General features: G+C 48.3%; 6 protein-coding genes across 6 annotated transcripts; 3 read left to right on the forward strand and 3 right to left on the reverse strand.

Moving 5' to 3' along the window:
* On the forward strand, positions 1-1,629 carry GGI43DRAFT_282993 (uncharacterized protein). The gene has a single exon (XM_083201252.1). The coding sequence runs from the start codon at positions 269-271 to the stop codon at positions 1,346-1,348; it is 1,080 nt and encodes a 359-aa protein (XP_083063103.1). The 5' UTR covers positions 1-268; the 3' UTR covers positions 1,349-1,629.
* A 687-nt stretch (positions 1,630-2,316) lies between these two features.
* Positions 2,317-4,632, reverse strand: GGI43DRAFT_283029 (uncharacterized protein). The gene is made up of 3 exons (XM_083201253.1): positions 4,152-4,632; positions 3,961-4,097; positions 2,317-3,899 (listed from the first exon to the last, which is right to left on the reverse strand). Exons 2-3 carry the CDS (start codon positions 3,988-3,990, stop codon positions 2,886-2,888), a joined length of 1,044 nt encoding a protein of 347 aa, XP_083063104.1. The 5' UTR covers positions 3,991-4,097; positions 4,152-4,632; the 3' UTR covers positions 2,317-2,885.
* Positions 4,633-4,984: 352 nt separating this feature from the next.
* On the reverse strand, positions 4,985-5,548 carry GGI43DRAFT_283041 (uncharacterized protein). Its single transcript, XM_083201255.1, has one exon. The coding sequence runs from the start codon at positions 5,440-5,442 to the stop codon at positions 5,020-5,022; it is 423 nt and encodes a 140-aa protein (XP_083063105.1). The 5' UTR covers positions 5,443-5,548; the 3' UTR covers positions 4,985-5,019.
* Positions 5,549-5,980: 432 nt separating this feature from the next.
* On the forward strand, positions 5,981-8,019 carry GGI43DRAFT_283032 (major facilitator superfamily-domain-containing protein). The gene has a single exon (XM_083201254.1). It carries the CDS (start codon positions 6,124-6,126, stop codon positions 7,993-7,995), a length of 1,872 nt encoding a protein of 623 aa, XP_083063106.1. The 5' UTR covers positions 5,981-6,123; the 3' UTR covers positions 7,996-8,019.
* Positions 8,020-8,518: 499 nt separating this feature from the next.
* On the forward strand, positions 8,519-13,054 carry GGI43DRAFT_397549 (P-loop containing nucleoside triphosphate hydrolase protein). The gene is made up of 2 exons (XM_083205122.1): positions 8,519-9,350; positions 9,433-13,054. The coding sequence occupies exons 1-2, from the start codon at positions 8,859-8,861 to the stop codon at positions 12,442-12,444; spliced, it is 3,504 nt and encodes a 1,167-aa protein (XP_083063107.1). The 5' UTR covers positions 8,519-8,858; the 3' UTR covers positions 12,445-13,054.
* On the reverse strand, positions 12,973-17,365 carry GGI43DRAFT_283335 (AAA domain-containing protein). The gene is made up of 2 exons (XM_083201258.1): positions 17,030-17,365; positions 12,973-16,950 (listed from the first exon to the last, which is right to left on the reverse strand). The coding sequence occupies exons 1-2, from the start codon at positions 17,234-17,236 to the stop codon at positions 13,234-13,236; spliced, it is 3,924 nt and encodes a 1,307-aa protein (XP_083063108.1). The 5' UTR covers positions 17,237-17,365; the 3' UTR covers positions 12,973-13,233.
* Between the last annotated feature and the right edge of the window lie 1,182 nt (positions 17,366-18,547).

An 18,547-nucleotide genomic window follows, 5' to 3' on the forward strand; every position in this document is an offset into this window, starting at 1 on the left:
CTAAAACAGTAAACAGTTGCGTATTGCGAGCCGTTGCTAACTTAGACCCTGCAGGATCCGCCCTCAGCAAATCCTTCGAAATCGCAGTCACGGGGAAGAATAACTTGAGAGGGGAAAACTCGCTGGAAATTCGCCTTGCTTGGCCCATGTATTCGCCCAATACAATACACATATATTTAATCTTTTGCCACAACCCCGAAACGTGAAGCTTGCTTGCTGCCATTGACTATCACTGAACTTTTAGACCAAATTGGTGGTTTGCCATATCATGGATGCCATCACTGAGTCTCAAATCAAAAGTGCGCTCGTCGTTGGCGGAGGAGGCTTTGTGGGATCGCATGTTGTTCGGGCTCTTCTTTTAGAACCAGACTGTGACATATATGTAGCAAGCAGGACGCCGAACAATCACCCGGATCAAGATAACCGCGTTAATTACGTAGCGGCTGATATCACAAATGAAGCTCAGCTCACCGAACTCTTCAACACGATTAAGCCACAGGTTGTCATTCATACAGCCTCTCCATCACCGACAGCATCGGCAGAAGTGCTTGAGCGCACCAACATTGAAGGCACTAGGAACCTATTAAAAGTGTCAGCTGCAAGCTCTGAGACGCGTGCATTTGTTTACACATCCTCCGACTCGGCTCTTGTGCCAACACAGGAGCCCATTAACGAGGAACAAGCACAGCTGTATACATCACAGAATTATAGTAATCCATACGGCAGATCCAAAGGCATAGCTGATGCGCTAGTCATTGCTGCCAATGGTCCTACCCTGCGAACAGCAACGTTACGGATTCCCGTTATATATGGAGAATACGATTATAATAACCTACTACCGCAGCTCTTGAGCAGCATCAAGAAAGGCGAGCATAAGATACAGATCGGTTCTGATTCCAAAGTGTTCGAATTTTGTGACGTTCGCAAAGCAGCAGAAGCGCACGTGTTGGCGGCCAAGGCGCTGTTGCGTGTTGATTCGGATTCCAACGAAGGTCCTCAGCCTGATGGCCAGGGCTACTTCATCAGCGATGGAAAGCCGCAGCCATTCTTTGACTTCATGCGGCGCTGCTACGCTGCCGCTGGCGTCCCAGTCAAGCCGGACGAGGTAAAGATTATGCCATTATACATGATTCAAACGATTGCTTCATGCACTGAATGGGCATATACAATCTTTACACTGAATTCTAAGAAACCGAGTCTGCGGCGTCAAAATATTGATCATCTGGATCGAGGCTGTTGCTGGGACATTTCAAAGGCAAAGGAGCGACTGGGGTACCAGCCGGTGAGCAATCAGGACGAAGCCATCCTAAACATGATGAAATGGGGCATTGAAAACATCGGGATCTAGTCTACACGTGCACGAGTTTGGATCCGTGAGAGTAACCGGGGCTGGCTGTGTTGTCATCGACGGGATATTGTCCGCCACATATACACTTCCTTATTATGATATGACAGTATACGCTTTCCTCTGTCAAATGCCGTATCTTCTACAATGCACACTGTAGCCAAAATGAAGCTTAGGTGCTCTTTCGTATGACTGTACTTATACGAAGGCCCCGTTGTGAATTGTGTGATGATAGTGGCGGCAAAAGCTTTGGTTCGTTGCAAGGAAGTATATAGAATACTCAACTTCTTACGAGAAATTCAAATAAAAAACCCACATATTGTTTGCCAGGATAGGCATTGGACGCCATTGTAAATGCCTAAAACTATCTTGAATACGGAAGACTAAAGTGCCATCCTGAAGGCGGACATGAGACTTCTTAAAAAGAGACTTCTTAAGCCAACTACATCTTGATATCTGATGAGTGAAACAATCGATTATGAGTACAAAAGAAGGAATGGGAGATATTCGCTCTTTTAAAGTGATCACTAGTGAATTTGCGGATCAGAAGACTGTTTTTTTCTAAATGAATATACGACTATGTACACTCGTTTATATAATTAGTATAGCTATAAACAATGTTAACGTTTATTTCTTACAAAGGAAAAGAAAGGTGACAGATTCATTATCAAGCACTTATATTACCACCAGTTCTCGTATATCGCGACAGTTGTGCTCGTACGTTGAAGCTATCGTTTTCTGCATGAGCTCTCAGTCACAGATCAAGAGATCATAGATTGGGGTATGAAAAAGCTTGATTCCCTGACTGAGTTCTGTCCAAGATGAACTAGTAGTGCAGCGAATTAGAGTTTACCTCTGGGGTGCTACCTGCCTAACCCCAACATCCGTATTACTGCTTAAAAGCTCTTCTCTTATAAATACATATATATAGCATAAAAAAAAAAATCCACAGTTCAGTTCAGTGAATAGGGGGCAAATTGCCGGTTATTACTACTATATTCGAATAGAGTACAATGTGATAATACAATCTAGTTTATTCACGTTGTAATCTTTCCCATGTGATAAGCAGGACAGAAAAAGAAGGACGGAGATTAGATCTGGATCTCCGAAATGGAGCCAGGGCTTAATTCCATTGCTCTTAGCTCATGCCCCAGTTTATATTTAGACTGCTTCAACGATCCTTTCAAAAACCAGATCCATCAAAAGAATACGGCATCGTCTCAAATCCTTGCCTGCCCAATCTTAGCTGCCTGATATATCGGCTGTCGCATCTCGGAGCTCCGACTAGTGTATCATGAGTTTTATCTGGCGCAGATGCCTTTCAACGTAAGACCGGTGGTTCGGCCTTGGTTAACGACCGATCCGTGAATCAAAGTTTGAGATGCAAATTCTTCTGCATGCTAGGACCGCAACTCGGAACAATAATTGCCAGATTGCAATGAGCTTGCCAACGCCATTCTAGCTCGCTTCTAGGAATATCCTAGCTTAAGCTAGATCTCGGTATTTTAATGACGTCTGAAATATGCATCTAGTTCATCTGCTAGCTCGTATCATTACCCTCGTTTTGTTTTTTGACCAATCTCTCCTTTTGTGGTCTCTTAGATGATGGCGGCTGTTTATTCGTCATCTTTGAAGCGGCTTCTAGTTCGATCAGTCTCAGTCCCTCGTCGATACGAACACTAATGTCTTGGGTTTTCGCAGCCTGTTGAGCTGCTGCATCAGCACGAATGTGCCCTATAACCTTCTTTGAATGACCAACCACCCAGCGTAATTCATGATGAACTCCAATACGGTGAAGATATTGAGATCGTGTCATGATTTTGCGGATGATGGGATCTTTGAACATTTGACTATTGGCGACAACACCCTCCTCTCGAAGCTTCTTAACTTGCGCCAGAGCACTTTGGCTATCCGAGAAGATTATTACTCTGTAATTAGTAGTCATTCTTCCATGGTTAACACCGTCTTGACTTCTCAAGACCATTATCTCCTCTGTAGCGACAGCTAGGCCTTGTGCTATGGCAAACAATTCGGCTAATGTTGAGCTTTGCTCATTTGGTAGGGCAAAGTACCTCTCTTGCCAACCTTCGCCACCTTCAAAAGATTTGTAGACAACAGCGGCACCGAGATGAGCGATCAGTTCCGATTTATTGCCAGTAATAGATGATTGTGACCTGTCTTTAGGCTTCCAGACCCTGGAACCGTCTACAAAGAATACCATATGCTGACGGTCTGCAAAAGACCCTGAAGACATCTCCATAGCTGTAGCAATAGCATCGCTAGGAGAGAGTTCAACGATGATATCACCGCAAAATTGTAGTTTTGACAAGTCTTTTAACAGGGCATTTTCCCTACTATCATTGGCCTCGCGGTTAGCCTTCGCGAGGGCTATCTGGCGTGCGACTTCGCGGACTATTGCCTTCGCTTTTTTGGTTGCCTTTGGTTGTGCCTTGTTCTTTACTGGCGGGGTCTTTACTTGATTGTAGAATGGAGCAGATGAAGATAGATAACGCACCCCATTTCGAGGGCCGATATAGAAGCGCGAACTGTGTCTCTTTATGCATGCGCCTTCAATCAGATAATCGTTGTAGATGCTGTGATTAGATGAACCTTACCGTTATGATGCTTGCCAGGCACCTTTCCATGGCTTCTTTGGCGGCTAATAATTCTTTATCATACGTGGTAGCGATACCAATAATAGTATAGTTGCTGTCAAAGTGCTTGTTTGCTTTCTCTCTTTCTCGAATGTTTACTGCTTCTTGGTCAGCACACCTGTTGGGCTGCTCAAGTATCTGCCTGTACTTGCCTAGGTGGGTAAATCTTGGTGGAGCTGGCTGGTGCTAGTGTTTTTAGGGAAAATGTAGTGATAGGGCGCTAGCTTAGAAAGCAGTAGCTAAAGAAGTTTGAAATGGAACACTAAATAGCTGGGGCCGCTGAATAGGGAAATACACCGTATTCGCGTATTTGCGGTTTTGCGCGTACAGTGGCAGATGATAGTAAATTCCAGCTAGCAATGTCGGTGAATCGCGGATATAAGCAAGGGTGGGCCTCATTCACTGGGCTCCTATTGTCAAATATCCTTGCAGGACTATTACTGTAGTATTCTTAGTTGGTGACGTGCTGGAAATAAAGGGTTATTGCTGATAAGAATTGGCCCTTGCGCCTATGCGCTGCAGGCTTCAGCCTCAAGCCACTCCCGAGGATTTTCTGGGCACTGAGCAACCAGGATCACGTCTTCTGAATACCTTCGTTTAATAACAAAGCGTCCTGTGAAATGTAAAAACACAATCGTGGTGCTTTAGGCAGCGACTGCTCTCCCTTTTGCTGTGCCTTGTAATAAATAACAAATTGTAGGCCTCCCAATACCAGTCATGCACTACCCCAAGTGCCGCGCGGGGCAGAATTTTTTTTTCTTTAGTGGGTTCGCAGAGGTTAAGGGGCGCCTAAAGCTGGAGCGAGCCATCAGTCGATACAGGCGGTATCACTTCGTATTCAATCCTCTGTCACCAAGCTTCGTGCGACCTACAATGCTGGACAACCACCGATCGCCTGATGATGATTACGTGGGCTCGTCTCCCTTCATTGTTCCTCCATCTTTTCTGTGACTGAATTACTATCCTCCTGACAGCCAAAGCATGACACACAGCTCCATTCTTACCACCGAGCATCTGATCTCATAAGCCGTCGCGGGAGTCTATTTTAACTCGGTCGCTGTTCGGGCTTCGTAAACACCGGGGCTGGAGACGCACTGCACTGCAACTAGAAACAAAGAGGCAATCCTGGCAGCGGCTAATGTCAAAAGGGACATAGAACGGCGCCCAATAGTTGCTGAATCCAGCGTCAGCTATTACCAAATGCTGCTGCCGCTGGCCTATCCTGTCCGCCCAGCGCTGGCACCCGCTCTCGGCCGATGCCATGCAGGCCCGGTATGAGATGGCACGCCCCCGCTTATGGAGCCCTGCAGGCAAAAAGGTTCCAATGTCGGGGAGAGTGGTGCAAACTCCAAGTCGGAAGGCGTTTGTGTGCGGTGAGAAACGGGGGCCAGTCACTCGTGGGGGAGCATCCAGACGACGGCCAACAGCCGCAGCGGCAAGCATCGACAGTGGCCATGGCCGACGGCGTTAAACGGTTGACGGCGTTAAACGGGCTCTAAGCTCGCATCACGCTGCTCGATCTCTAAGCAGGGCGCAAGATGGCTTCGACCAGCAATCCAGATCCGCATCATGCAGTTTGCCTCCAGCCTGCCCAGCTAACAAGCTGCACTTGTGCCGTGCCGGTTTCCGGGAATCGGGCCAAGCCCACGCCGAACCTACAAGCAGCCCACCTTCGTACATACGAAGCGCAAACAATCTTGCCGTTTTAGTGGGCCAGCCGATGGTTTTTGGTTATATCTTTTCGGCTTTTTCTCAATTTCAAAGCAGATGCACGACGCATCTCGAGGTTTCATTTTTACCTTATTCTGCTGGGGACGGAGGCGATCTGTGGCTCCCATTGACTGCCATCTTTCTATATAATCATCAGCATCCCCGTTCCTGGATAGCCATCCTCAGCTCATCTTCTTTAGCTTTCATCCCTTTTCCTTATCCAGTCGATTTCCGTCCATCTCCCTATACAAGGCGATAAAAGGCGGCTCTTCAAAGCTTTGAGCTGGAGACGGGATAAGAAGAAAAATCGAAATACATCCTTCGTCACGAGGTATCGCCACGCGAAATCTCCACTAAAAAGTCTCAGTCGCATCCTGGCCCGTCCATTGTTTCACGGCCGGCCGACGCCTCAGTATGGCTGCTGATCAAGCCACAACGCCCGACGGGCGAATCAGCTCAGACGACACAGTTGATGCTGCACGCAGCACCGACGGCGAGCTCAAGGCCGTCGAAGCTGGTGTTGATGGTGCTGATATCAGCAGAGGATTAGGAGATAAAGATATTGGTATCTTGTCAGTCGAAAAAGAGGATGAAGCATCCGCATCTGCATCAACAACGACTCCACCTGCCCAGGGACCTCCAGCGCAGCAGCCGCCGCCAGCAGATGAACCCGAGGCTGGACGGACAAACGTCGAGACTGCCCTGATCATCTTCGCCCTGTGTCTGGCGCTGTTCCTAGCCGCTCTCGACATCAGTATCATCACCACTGCCATCCCGACCATCTCCAATCACTTTGACTCCAGCGCCGGTTACATCTGGATCGGAAGCGCTTATACGCTCGGCAACGCCACATTTGTTCCTACATGGGGCAAGATTTCTGACATTTTCGGCCGCAAGCCCACCCTCCTCGCTGCCATTTCTATTTTCTGGATTGGCTCATTGGTATGCGCCATTAGCAACAGCATGGGCATGCTTATTGCTGGTCGTGCGATTCAGGGTGTTGGCGGTGGCGGCGCAATCGTTCTTCCCAACATCTGCGTCTCCGACCTTTTCTCTATGCGCAAGCGAGGCATGTACTTTGGTGTCTTCGGAATGATTTGGGCCCTTGCTTCATCCATCGGTCCTATTCTTGGCGGTGTCTTTACCAGCAAGGTCTCTTGGCGATGGTGCTTCTATATCAATCTACCATTGAGTGGCGTTGGAATGATCATCCTCATCTTTGTTCTCAAGCTGCACAACCCACGCACGAACCTCAAGGAGGGGTTGGCAGCCATTGACTGGTTTGGTAACCTCCTCATCATTGGCGGTACACTTATGCTACTCTTTGGGCTTGAGTTTGGTGGCGTTCAGTTCGCTTGGGACTCCGCTACTGTCATCTGCCTAATCGTCTTTGGCATTGTAACAATTGCTCTCTTTGGTTTCTACGAGGCCCGTTTCGCCAAGTATCCCGTTATGCCTACTCGACTTTTCCGTGATAGGACTAGCATTGCCTCTTATGGCGTATCTCTCATGCACGCCATAACATTCATCTCTGGCAGCTACTGGCTTCCCTTATACTATCAGGCCGTTCTAGGCGCCACGTCTCTTCTCTCTGGTGTCTATCTCCTGCCATACGCCTTAGCTCTATCCATCGTATCGGCCGCAACGGGCATCTTCATCAAGAAGACAGGCAACTACAAGATCCCCATCATGTTTGGACTCAGCTTTATGACTCTCGGTTTCGGTCTCTTCATTGATTTGGGTGCGAATGCAAACTGGGCCAAGATCATCATCTTCCAGATCATTGCCGGTATAGGTGCTGGCCCTATCTTCCAGTCTCCCCTCATTGCTCTTCAGACCAACGTAGAGCCGCGCGATATTGGAGCCGCTACTTCCAGCTTCCAATTTATCCGTCAGCTTGGAACGTCTGTCTCTGTCGTCATTGGCGGTGTCATCTTTGACAACGAGATGAACAAGCAACAAACATATCTGCAACAGGAGCTTGGACCCGAGCTGGCCAGTAAGCTTTCCGGTTCTGAGGCCGCATCAAGCGTGTTTCTAGTCCGCAGCCTGCAGGGTCACCAGCGAGATGTTGCCAAAACCGCCTACTGGAATGCTATGCAGAAAATGTTCATCGCCTACACCTGCTTCATCTTCGTTGGCCTTCTCATTAGCTTCTTTATCAAGCAGAAGACGCTCAGTAAGCAGCACACTGAGTTTAAGACGGGTCTTGCATCAATGAAGCAAGAAACGAAGCAGAAGCAACCCGATCCCGAGAAGGCTGTGGGTGCTTCTGAGGGAAAATAAAAAGCATATTTGTCGCCTTCGATACCATTTTTAATGCCTCATTTTACTTTACATTGGATTACGGCGTTGATGATTTTTATTGGAAAATGGAAGATGATGAAGATTTCGGCATTTGAGGACAAGAGATGTCCTTTTTAACAAGCCTCTCCTCTTAGTTACAGTGTTGTTTAGATGTAGATTTTGCATATAGGCTAAGGCTAACACCACTATATGAGATATTAATAAAAAGAAATGAGACACTTGTATGATACATGTCTCAGCTATTGTGAAATTCAAAGCGATCGCGCATCTCTTCGTAGATTGGCTCTAAGCTGTAGTATTATGTAATCAAAAAATTGCGAGATGTTGCTGTGGTGACGGCTCTTTGAAGCCAGCTCCGCTTATTGCGCTACGTTAGTACCGAGTACTTGATGACAGTGACGACTGTGCATACGAGACTGTGTAGCTTATACTGCCCCCTGTATTTACATTACCAACCCATACTGCTGAATCCCAGCACATGCCTGCATATTCCGTACAGATCGTTTTCCCAAGCCCTTCCCCACTAAGAGAATTGAACTTGTGTCGCAACAGAAGATTATTCTCTTCATATTGCTTTTTTATTATAGTCTTCAACAGCGACTGTGTCTGCATCTTGGGTGTCTTTTTGGGGCGTGAGCGGGTCGAGCTTTATTTACGCACTGACCGATTCTGCACTAAGAGAGGTACCTTGGTACAAACTACCGCCTAATCTCCACGGCTTAATCCCCGCCTAAGGAAATATCAACAACAACAGTACACAGCCATACATACACCCACATACTTTAACGAAAAAAATCGAAACGGCTGCCTTTATCGGCAGTGGTGGTCATACTGCTGTCAGAATGGCTCACCTTCGAGCACGCTCCGATCGGGAGCTAAGTCGAGCTGCAATGAACTCATCCGGTCCACGAACAGCCTCTAGAAACGGCACGCGTCTCGGCAGCGCAAGATCCTCAGCTATCTCAACAGGTCGACATTTCGGCGCAGCACGAGGCGATCGGTCCAGCGCCATAACCCACCCAGAGTCGGCCATGTCTACGGCAGCGGTTGGGACGAAACGCAAGGAGCGCGACTTTGAGGCCGACGTGGTGGTGGGGGGAGGAGAGGAAACCAACATTAACGTGGTGGTGAGGTGTCGCGGCCGTAGCCAGCGAGAGGTCAAGGAGAACAGCGCCGTGGTGGTGAATTCGGATGGCGTCAAAGGCCAGATGATTGAGCTCTCCATGGGGGCGAACGCGCTGAGCAATAAGACATATAGCTTCGATCGCGTATTTTCGCCAGCGGCTGACCAGGCCATGGTGTTTGACGACACGGTGAAGCCTATTTTGGAAGAGGTCAGTTTTACTTTCTGCTCTGAGGCTTGTTGCAAGCTGGGACGTCTTATTCGTATTTAGAATGTGCTAACAGGGGGGCCAGATGCTTGCCGGTTATAATTGCACGATATTTGCGTACGGACAGACGGGAACAGGCAAGACATACACAATGTCAGGAGACATGTCAGATACACTAGGAATGCTCTCTGACGAGGCCGGCATTATTCCTCGCGTGCTACAACAGCTCTTCAACAAACTCGAAGTTGAGGAAACCGACAGCTGCGTCAAATGCTCATTTATTGAGCTATACAACGAAGAGCTCCGAGATTTGCTCGCTACCGACGAGGGCGCAAAGCTCAAGATTTACGATGACGCTTCGAGGAAAGGCCATGCAACTACACTCGTTCAAGGCATGGAGGAAAAGCATATCAAGAACGCAGCTGAAGGAATCAAGGTGCTCCAGGAGGGCAGCTTGAAACGTCAGGTGGCGGCGACCAAGTGCAACGATCTGAGTTCTCGAGGCCACACCATCTTTACGATTACAGCATATGTTAAGAAAACCAACGATCAGGGTGCAGAGGAGCTTGTTAGCGCAGGAAAACTGAATCTGGTGGATCTAGCCGGCAGTGAAAATATCCAGAGATCTGGGGCTGAGAACAAGCGAGCAGTGGAGGCCGGCTTGATCAACAAGTCGCTACTCACTCTTGGACGGGTCATCAACGCTTTGGTGGATCGTAGCCCCCATATTCCGTATCGAGAGTCCAAGTTGACTCGTCTTTTGCAAGATTCGCTTGGTGGTCGAACAAAGACTTGCATTATTGCTACCATTTCTCCTTCAAAAAGCAACCTCGAAGAAACGATATCTACACTCGAATATGCTTTTCGCGCCAAGAATATCCGCAATAAGCCTCAGCTTCATATGATTACAAAGAAAATGCTTCTCAGAGATTTCACCGTGGAGATTGAGAAACTGAAGAGCGAGCTAATATCAACACGACAGCGCAACGGCGTTTACCTTTCCAACGACATGTACGAGGAGATGACGGCGCAAAGTGAATCAAGGCGAATAGTGATGGAAGAGCAAAGTGCACGACTGGAAACGCTGGAGACGAACCTACGAAACAAAGTCCAAGAGCTCTTTTCCCTCAACATCTCATTTATGGGCATGAAGAAAGACAATGAGGCAACTAAGACGCAATTGGAAGATACACAGGGTGTTCTGGACCAAACCGATATCATCCTCACAGCGACGCGGAAGACGTTGGCAGAAGAGACTGAGCTTCGCAAGGCTCATGAGGAGACAGAGGAGAGACTGACAGAAATTGGTAGCTCTCTGATTGACAAGCTGCAGAAGACGGTTAAAGATGTCAATGGCCTTCACGCAAAGAATAAGCGTAAATCAGACCTACACTTGATAAATCGGACAGCTTGGAGCTCATCTCAATCCCAAGTTGCTGAGATCACATCAATGGTGGAAAGGCGCATCCGTATGTTTCAAAAGGAGCAGCAAGAGCAAATTTTGAGCGTATCAAAGAGGATGGAGGTGTTTGTTGACGAAGAACTGCAAAAGGTTTCAGCCACACAAGCTTTCTTGGATGAGAATTTTGATACTTTTGCAGAATCCAAGAGGCAGCTTTTGGAACAGAAGCAAAAATCCAAGGACGACATGGATGAGGTGCTAGAAGAAATCAAAGAGATCCGCGACAATGTCAAGGAGAGAGTTAGCGAAAGTCTTCAGGCTATTGCACATGCTGCGGAGAAGATTGCTGGAGACGTACTGAATGAGATGACTGACTTTCATGGCCAGCTTCACACTTCGTACAGCTCCCTAGGCAAAGATTTCAAGTCTATTTTCGAAGATCTCGTCCGGCATATCACCACCCAACGCCTCGAATCCGATAATTTAAGGCGACAGCTGCAGAGCGCTACGAATACCATTATGCAGCAAAATGCGAATATCTCTACACGCATGCAAGAGGCATTGGAAGAGGAGAGGCGAGTAGCGGCTGAAGAACGCCAAAAACTCTTGACGCAAATCTCAGCTTTGATTACGACCCAGGCTGAAGCCCAGGAGAGCCGATTCGCGGAGAGGACTTCGCAGGTCCAAAAGAATATGACCGATTACAACGCATCTCTCGAAGGGGCCATTTCTCAGTATGGCCAAGGCATGGATTCTTGGGACGAAAAGGAAGGCGAGCTGCTGGAGGAGGTCAAGAAGTCGCGTGAGCAGCTAAAGATAAAGCTAAAGGACGACTGGAACGCGACAGAAGACCGCAGCAACGCTATCCGAACCACAGCCAACCAAGTACATGCCGAGACCGTACGTGTCGTAGGGGCTCAGATTGACGATTTGGATATCCAGATGGAAGCCATGGACGACTTTGTGGCTCGTGCGAAGTCTGAGAGCGGCACCCATCACGAAGCGCATGTGCAAGCTTTCCAGTCTCTGTCTAATACAGTGGATCAATCATTTAGCAATATTTCTACTCACTTCAAAACTACCTTTGATCGCGTCAAGAATCTCGGCGAGGGCATGGAACTTGATACCAGCGATTTACGCGACGGTCTTGAGCCTCTCATGTCTCAAATATGCCAGCCTCTAGTGGGTCTGCGGGAACACGTTGGTAAAACGGCACTACAGGATTATCAACCAACCGGGGAGACTCCTCAGAAAGCACAATATCAGTTTCCCACGAGCCTGCCTCGCACTGAAGCACCCGACCTCATTTTCTCGAAAACTGGCGAAGAAACTCCTGATGAAGCTTCCACTGAGGCAGATGACAGCAGGAATACCATCGTCTTTGCCGATTTAGATGCCTCCGAAAAGTTGAGCTCACCAACACCGTCATCGGCCGATAGCCTCTCAGATAGGATCGCAAGGCTACGCGAAGTCAATCCCAACGTATCGACAACCCACACTACGAGCGCCATTAACTTTGAACCTGGCTCAAGCCTCATGTCCGTCGCCTCGGATCACACTATGCCACTGTTTAAGCGCAGCAAGGGTTCTACGCGAACGAGCCTGAGGAAGCATGATTTGCTTGGCGAAGGTCGCGAGAATCTACCCCTGACAGCATTATCAGAGGCTAGGAGAAAGAGCCCGCGGATGAGCTAAAAGTAAAAAGAAAAACAAAAGAAAACTTAAAACATTTAATGTTATGACTTCGTTAAGATGATGGAGCTGCTCTCTGTTTGGATTTTTTTTCTTCCTCTAAACGGCCTGGGGGAAATCTGATTTTGCCACATTTTGCGAGCGGTTGCCTCTTTTTCTAATAGCGGTGTATGTAGCATGTTGCATCATTGCTATTATCATTATCTTTACTAGCCTGTTGTTCCAAAGTCGACAAAGCTTCACTTTCTGAGAGGAGAAGGAAAAGGGCATTTCTGGACAGTTTATAAAAAATTATGGGAGTTTGGATTGGTTTATATGGGATTCAGAGCGCTCTTCTTTCTTGATATACACATGCACATACTACCTTGTGCGCTGGGCACTTTCTTTCCTTGTTAGAGAGAAGTGAGGTTTGGAATTTGGGAGGGTCATTGGAACGGATCGGGATTGGGTGGCTATTATGTTGGTTCTCATGTTGTTACTGGTGCTGAATTCAGGGTTATTAAGCATCTGATACCCGTGTGTTTGTTTTTTTCCTCTTGTCTCTTTATTTTTATTTCATATTATGATTCAAGATATTAGTACGATAAGAATTCGACTTTATTTTGCACCTTATTTTTGTTATTATTTTGACTAAAGTCCATTACTCATTGCTAAGCAGCTCTTTCGGGAAACAAAACGCCTCATAGTAAACTCCAATGTGCCATGCTTTGATGCTATGCTTTCGTAAACATCTCATGCGCAAATTTCATCACCAGTCCATAGCCAAAAAGAAAAAGAAAAAGAGCCCATTTCTTAAAAGATCTTGGTAATGCTCTCTCTCGAAATCACACTGTTCTGCTTCTCATCTCTCTTCACTCTGAAGAAGCTGTCGCAAAAGTCACTGCAGCGCATATGTCTCAGGAACTCTTCGTCGTGCGTAATCACAATGAGCTGGAAGTTGCTCTGCTGCTGCCTCGTCTTGATGATGCGGTGCAGACTCTCCGCCAGGGACTTGATGTTGTCCCTGTCCAGATTGGTCGTCGGCTCGTCCAGCGCAATGAGGCCGCAGTTGACGCCAAACGACTCGGCCAGGGCCAGGCGAATGATGATACTGGCGAGGACTTTCTGTCCTGCCGAGCAGCGACCTCGCATGTCCATCTCGGTGTCCTGTTTGACCATGCAGAGGCGGTAGTTGTAATTACGCTTGCCGTTGCCGGTTTCGTTGTCAGAGCGGATAAGGATGGTGTCAATGTCAGTGCCCTGGTACGTTGTCTGCCATAGCTCGCTCGCGATGCGATTGACCTCTTCCATTTTCATGCCATGGTACTGCATCACTGCTTTGTCGACAGCAGAGCCACATTGCGCCAGATCCTCGATCGCTGCCTTTGTAGTTTCCACACGGATATGAGATTCACGATACTTCTGCTTAGCATCCTTGAAGTCCATGTCCCATTCCTGTAAGAGGAGACCGAGCTCTTCATCCTTCGACTTCATTGTGCCCATGACGGATCCACGCTCGGCCAACAGCCGATTGGCCGTATTTTCCAGCGAACGGGCCTCTGCCTGAAGCCGTTCGTAGTCTTCGTGAGCATTCCGATCCTCCAGGTCTCCAATGTCTTTTCGTAGGACGTCGAGAGTCCGCAAGTGTTTGCGATAATTCAGATTGTCACTGATATTCTTCCTTTTTCGATCTCCACTATCAATGTCTTGCTTGAGTTTGTTGGCCCGTACTGTAAGATCGGCGATCTCCTTCTCTGTGGTGCTGATAGCTGTTTCGAGGGAAGCGAGGGCACGCTGGTTAGATGCAAGGTTAGTTAAGCCACCGCGATCAACATAGTCTTGGATATCATTATCCATCTTCTTAATCTCGCCAATGGAGCTGGTGATGGCATCTCGCTCGTCGGCAATGACATGCTCCTTTGATCGACCATGGCGAAGGGTCTCGTCGCGAGCCGACCGTGCTTCTGTAATGCTGGGCTCTATCTTTTCCAGTTCTTCGTCAGTCCTCTGGATTATTTCGCGCTGATGAGTATGGTCTTCCTTGAGTGTCTGGATCTGGTTCTGGAGGCCTTTCTTCTTCTCAAGCTGTCCTGCGGTACGGCCAATCTTGTTCCGCAGCTCACTTTTCTCAAGCTCAAGCGAGTTGATTTGGTCTTTCATCCGCTGCCTGTCGGTTGTGAGCTTGGTGATTTTGTTCTTCAGAGTTCTGATCTGCTCAGATATGCTTGACTGAAGCTCATGAATCTCTTCCACACTGCGAGCCACCCCGCCAGACGATTGCTGAGACACAATGCGATCTACCTGAGCCTCAGCATCTTTGATCTCTCTAACAGTCTGTGAGATATTCGCGACTGTTTTAGCCAAATCTCCAAGGTCTCTGAGCTTCTCTTCCTCTGCAGCAACTGAAGAGTCTTCTTCTTCGAGTTGTTTTTCCAGAGCCTCGAATTCGCTTTCAGCAGCTTTCCATTCGTCTTGGAGAGGGGGCAGCTCTGCTGAGAGCCGTTCATATGTGTCAAACGCTGAGCGCACCGCACGCAGCGCTTCCAGATTATCCACGGCCTCTTTCAAATCCTTTTCGCTATCAGCTTTGCCTTTTGGATCCAAGTGCTTATCAATCTTCTTGCTCAGGCGATCAAGAGCTGCGCTTTGGCTGTCGTCAAAATGACGTTCACATAGCCTGCATTTCTTTTGGGTATCCAGCATACGCTTGCACTTATTGTAATAGTCAAATAAGGCATCAAAAAGGCTAAGATCGGTCCGGAGCTCTTCAACCTGTTGTTCCGCAGCAGCAACTTCGTCCGCATAGTCTTCTACCACTGCATTGTCGCGTACGTTTTGCAGTGCAGCAACAACTTCTTGCTTTCTTTGATTCATCTCTTGCGTCTTTTTGCTGTGCGCCTCTTTAGCAGTTCTTAGCTTGTACTCTACTTTTTGCTGTTTCTGCCTCGTCTGATCTCGACGCTTTTGTGCCTCTTGGCCGGCTTTGCTTTGGCGGCTCTGAATCGACTGGAATCGAGAGTCCAGAGTATGCGGCTCCCAGTCGTCTCCGAGGGTGTTACTTAGCTTGGGTTTCCACGTCTCTATCAGCGTGTCAAGTTTTCGTTTCCGATCTGACATCTCTTTCTTCCTCAGCTCAAGCTGTGCGCGCTCCGATGCCAGTCGCGTGCACTCAACGAGCTCGCGACCAAGCTTCTCGTTTTCATTGTCCAGCTGCCACTGCTTATCATTGGCTTCAGTCAACTGTTGGTCCCAGTTGGACTTTTCCAGTTCTTGTTGAGCATGCTTGAACCTGGATTCCAACTCATCAAGCTGTCCATCAAGAATAGCCTTGGCTCCTTCATCAACGTCAATGTTCCCAGCTTCATTCTGAAGGACGCTTGTGCGCTTTTCTATGGCCCCCATGCGCTGTTTGGCAGAAACGCGATCTTGAGTCCTGGCCGCTTTGCGCCCCTCAAGCTCAGTAATAACGCCCGTGGCCTTGTCCAACTCAGCTGCGTTCTCCTTTTGGAGTCGTTCCAAATCTCGCTTCTTTTCGGCAAAGAGTTTTTGAATCTTGTCTTGGAAAGCCTGTATGTGTTGTTCGCTTAAGTCTTCGTCAAAACCTCTAAAGTTGTATTGACTCGCAGCCTCCTGGATTAGCTGCACTCGCGCTTTTAGCTGCCGCTCATATTTATCCTTGTCAGACTGTAATTTTCCCTGTTCGGCCAACTTTGCAGATTGATTTTGGCGGTGATTCGTAAGCTCTTGCCGGAGCTCTGCGTACTGTGCCTTATTCTGCTCAGCCTCTTCTTGATAGCGCCCCATACTCTCTTCATACTGGGACAAGGCGCGTTCCAGGGCATCGTCAGTTTCAGGCAGTTCATCAATTGTCTGTCTGAGTTCATTAATAGCATCCTGGCGGTATTCGAGCTGCTCCCGTTTGTTGTTGAGATTTTGTACAATCTGCAGGAAGCTGTTGGCCTGTTCGTGCTTCTGACGTATTTTCTCCTGTGTTTCCTTCATCTCGACCGTAAGAGCCTCGCATTTATCGCGCGCCGTTTCAATCTCAGCTTGCAGCCCACTCATACGCTTCTCAGCCCGTTCACCTCTATCTTTGTTGACCTTGTTGTGTGCCTCGTCGTTCTGCAGTATTGAAAGCTGCTCCACCTGCTTTTTCCGCAGTAGCTTTAAGTTTTCGATGGCCTTGGTATATTTTTGGGCCTCGAAAATCTCATCAAAACGCTTCTTTAAGGCTGAAGGCTCACTTAGTGGCCAGAGTGATTCATCTTGGTGGCAAAATATAACGGCATCGAGGATAGCGGGAGATACGCCGAGCCGTTCGGGGATCATTTCATCAAGTTGTGCGTGTCTTGTCGAAGTTGTCGTCCGCTCTCCATTGTTCACGACTACCAGTGAGCAGTCAAGCGTCTTTTGCGATCGGGTATTCTTTTTAGCAGTGAGCTGTATGCTTCGAGTGGCCACATGCTGTCGATCGTTGATGGAGCGAAACTGTAGCTTGACCTGGGCCAAAACTTCTTTTTCGCCAGCAAGCTAGACAGAAACGATTATCAGCTGTCACACAAGACAAGAGCACAGACATATGCCAGTCAGAAGCTTAATGGAAGCCTACCTTTGGATCGTGAATAAAGGCACCCCCCTTGCTGTTTGGGGGCAGTTCACCGGTGGTTGCATACTTGAGACATTCGATGATGGTCGTCTTTCCGGATCCATTGTAGCCAACGATGAGGGTAAGCGGTGTGTTAAACTGAATAGCCTCACGTACAGCTGGGCTGAAGGACCGGACACCGGAGATGGAGAGCTTGTCTATTCTCGACATGATTTACGGGCTGGATCACAGGAACTGTGCTCAATGCTTTGCTTGCAAGAAGAGCTGGCGATTATTGAAAGACCCAATGGCGGAGTGAGAGGCGAGAATCAGCGCTGTGGCATCTCCCTCGTGGTGCTACTGTTGCCTTGCACTGGTTTCAGTCTATCAGGTGCATCCAGCTACTGGTGCCTATAAGCCAGTATCTCGAGGCTTCACTGCGAAACGCGCTCCAGGCAGCGGATCACGCGTTGAGTGAAACGGTGGATTGATGCGTCCTCACGTGGTGTGCGATAAGATAACGCCACGACCCCTCCTTACGGCTCGTCGTCTAAAAATCCTTCGCTGTGATGACGCACCAGCCACTGACGACTCAGGCTTGCATATTATGGGGTCCCACTGCTCGGAATGCTGCATCACGGATAGCTCATCGGATGGGCAATTGGGCGCACGGCAGATGTGGCGGAAACAAGGTTCTTTCTTATTTTCCCTCGCTCTCTTTTGTCGCTCGTTTTCTATATTTTTGTTTGCCTGTTGTCTGTTGTCTGCTGTCTGTTGTCTGTTGTGTCTTGATCATCCCAACTCAATCTGGCACAGATGACAAGCATATATGTATGTACAGCCTGTGTATGTAACACTGGCTGCTGGTTGGCTCTCCATCATCAGCCCCAACGGCCAAATTGCGATACATCAGGAAAGATTTCCCTTGCATTGCCCATCGCACGACCCCCGCCAGGTGGTCGAATCGGATTGTCCCCTCTACTGGCCCGAGGCCTGCTAGCTGTGAGCAACTGGCTGCGCTACCCAGCCGAGCACGAAACGCCGGTCAGCAGGCCCAACTGTGCGCACCGAGCAAAAGAATTGAGCAGGGTAGTGGTGCATGTTCAGTCAGTTGGGTTAGCCACAGTATTATTATCATTTTGATAATTGCAATGTTGTGGTGATGTTTGGTGATGCTACGTGCCAGGGACCTCTGATCAGATTCGTCCCAGCTATTGCCCAAGCTGGACATACCCGCAGGCCCCATAGCCGCTAAATATATTGATATATACATGATACACATAATCCTCCGTCATCAAGCGGCATGAAATCAATCAAAAGCAAAAGCTGGAGGGCCGCTTTTTAGCGCCTCTGGCCACATCCTCCCGCTGCAGCCGCTAAAGAAATGGAGGCTGTAGGATTGAGGGGGTTGCGTCATTGCTGGGAATCTTCAGGGTCGGTCGCTTTTGCGCATTTGCCCACCCCCGCTGAGCGTTTTGCTGATAGGAGGCAATACTGATTATACTGCTTCTGGCCTCTATCTCGGTTGCTGTCGTTGCTTTT

Source organism: Trichoderma evansii (assembly GCF_050947405.1).
Source record: "Trichoderma evansii strain SZMC 28006 chromosome Unknown GGI43scaffold_4, whole genome shotgun sequence".
In the NCBI taxonomy this organism is placed as follows: domain Eukaryota; kingdom Fungi; phylum Ascomycota; class Sordariomycetes; order Hypocreales; family Hypocreaceae; genus Trichoderma; species Trichoderma evansii.

Bases quoted from the DNA above. Each gene is read 5' to 3' on its own strand.
- GGI43DRAFT_282993 (XM_083201252.1), top strand. From the start codon at position 269: ATGGATGCCATCACTGAGTCTCAAATCAAAAGTGCGCTCGTCGTTGGC.
- GGI43DRAFT_283029 (XM_083201253.1), bottom strand. From the start codon at position 3,990: ATGGAAAGGTGCCTGGCAAGCATCATAACG. The intron at 3,900-3,960 runs GTAAGGTTCATC...GCATGCATAAAG, and splicing joins GCCTGGCAAGCATCATAACG to AGACACAGTTCGCGCTTCTA.
- GGI43DRAFT_283032 (XM_083201254.1), top strand. From the start codon at position 6,124: ATGGCTGCTGATCAAGCCACAACGCCCGACGGGCGAATCAGCTCAGAC.
- GGI43DRAFT_283335 (XM_083201258.1), bottom strand. From the start codon at position 17,236: ATGTCGAGAATAGACAAGCTCTCCATCTCCGGTGTCCGGTCCTTCAGC. The intron at 16,951-17,029 runs GTAGGCTTCCAT...GTTTCTGTCTAG, and splicing joins CCTTTATTCACGATCCAAAG to CTTGCTGGCGAAAAAGAAGT.
- GGI43DRAFT_283041 (XM_083201255.1), bottom strand. From the start codon at position 5,442: ATGCTTGCCGCTGCGGCTGTTGGCCGTCGTCTGGATGCTCCCCCACGA.
- GGI43DRAFT_397549 (XM_083205122.1), top strand. From the start codon at position 8,859: ATGGCTCACCTTCGAGCACGCTCCGATCGGGAGCTAAGTCGAGCTGCA. The intron at 9,351-9,432 runs GTCAGTTTTACT...CAGGGGGGCCAG, and splicing joins TGAAGCCTATTTTGGAAGAG to ATGCTTGCCGGTTATAATTG.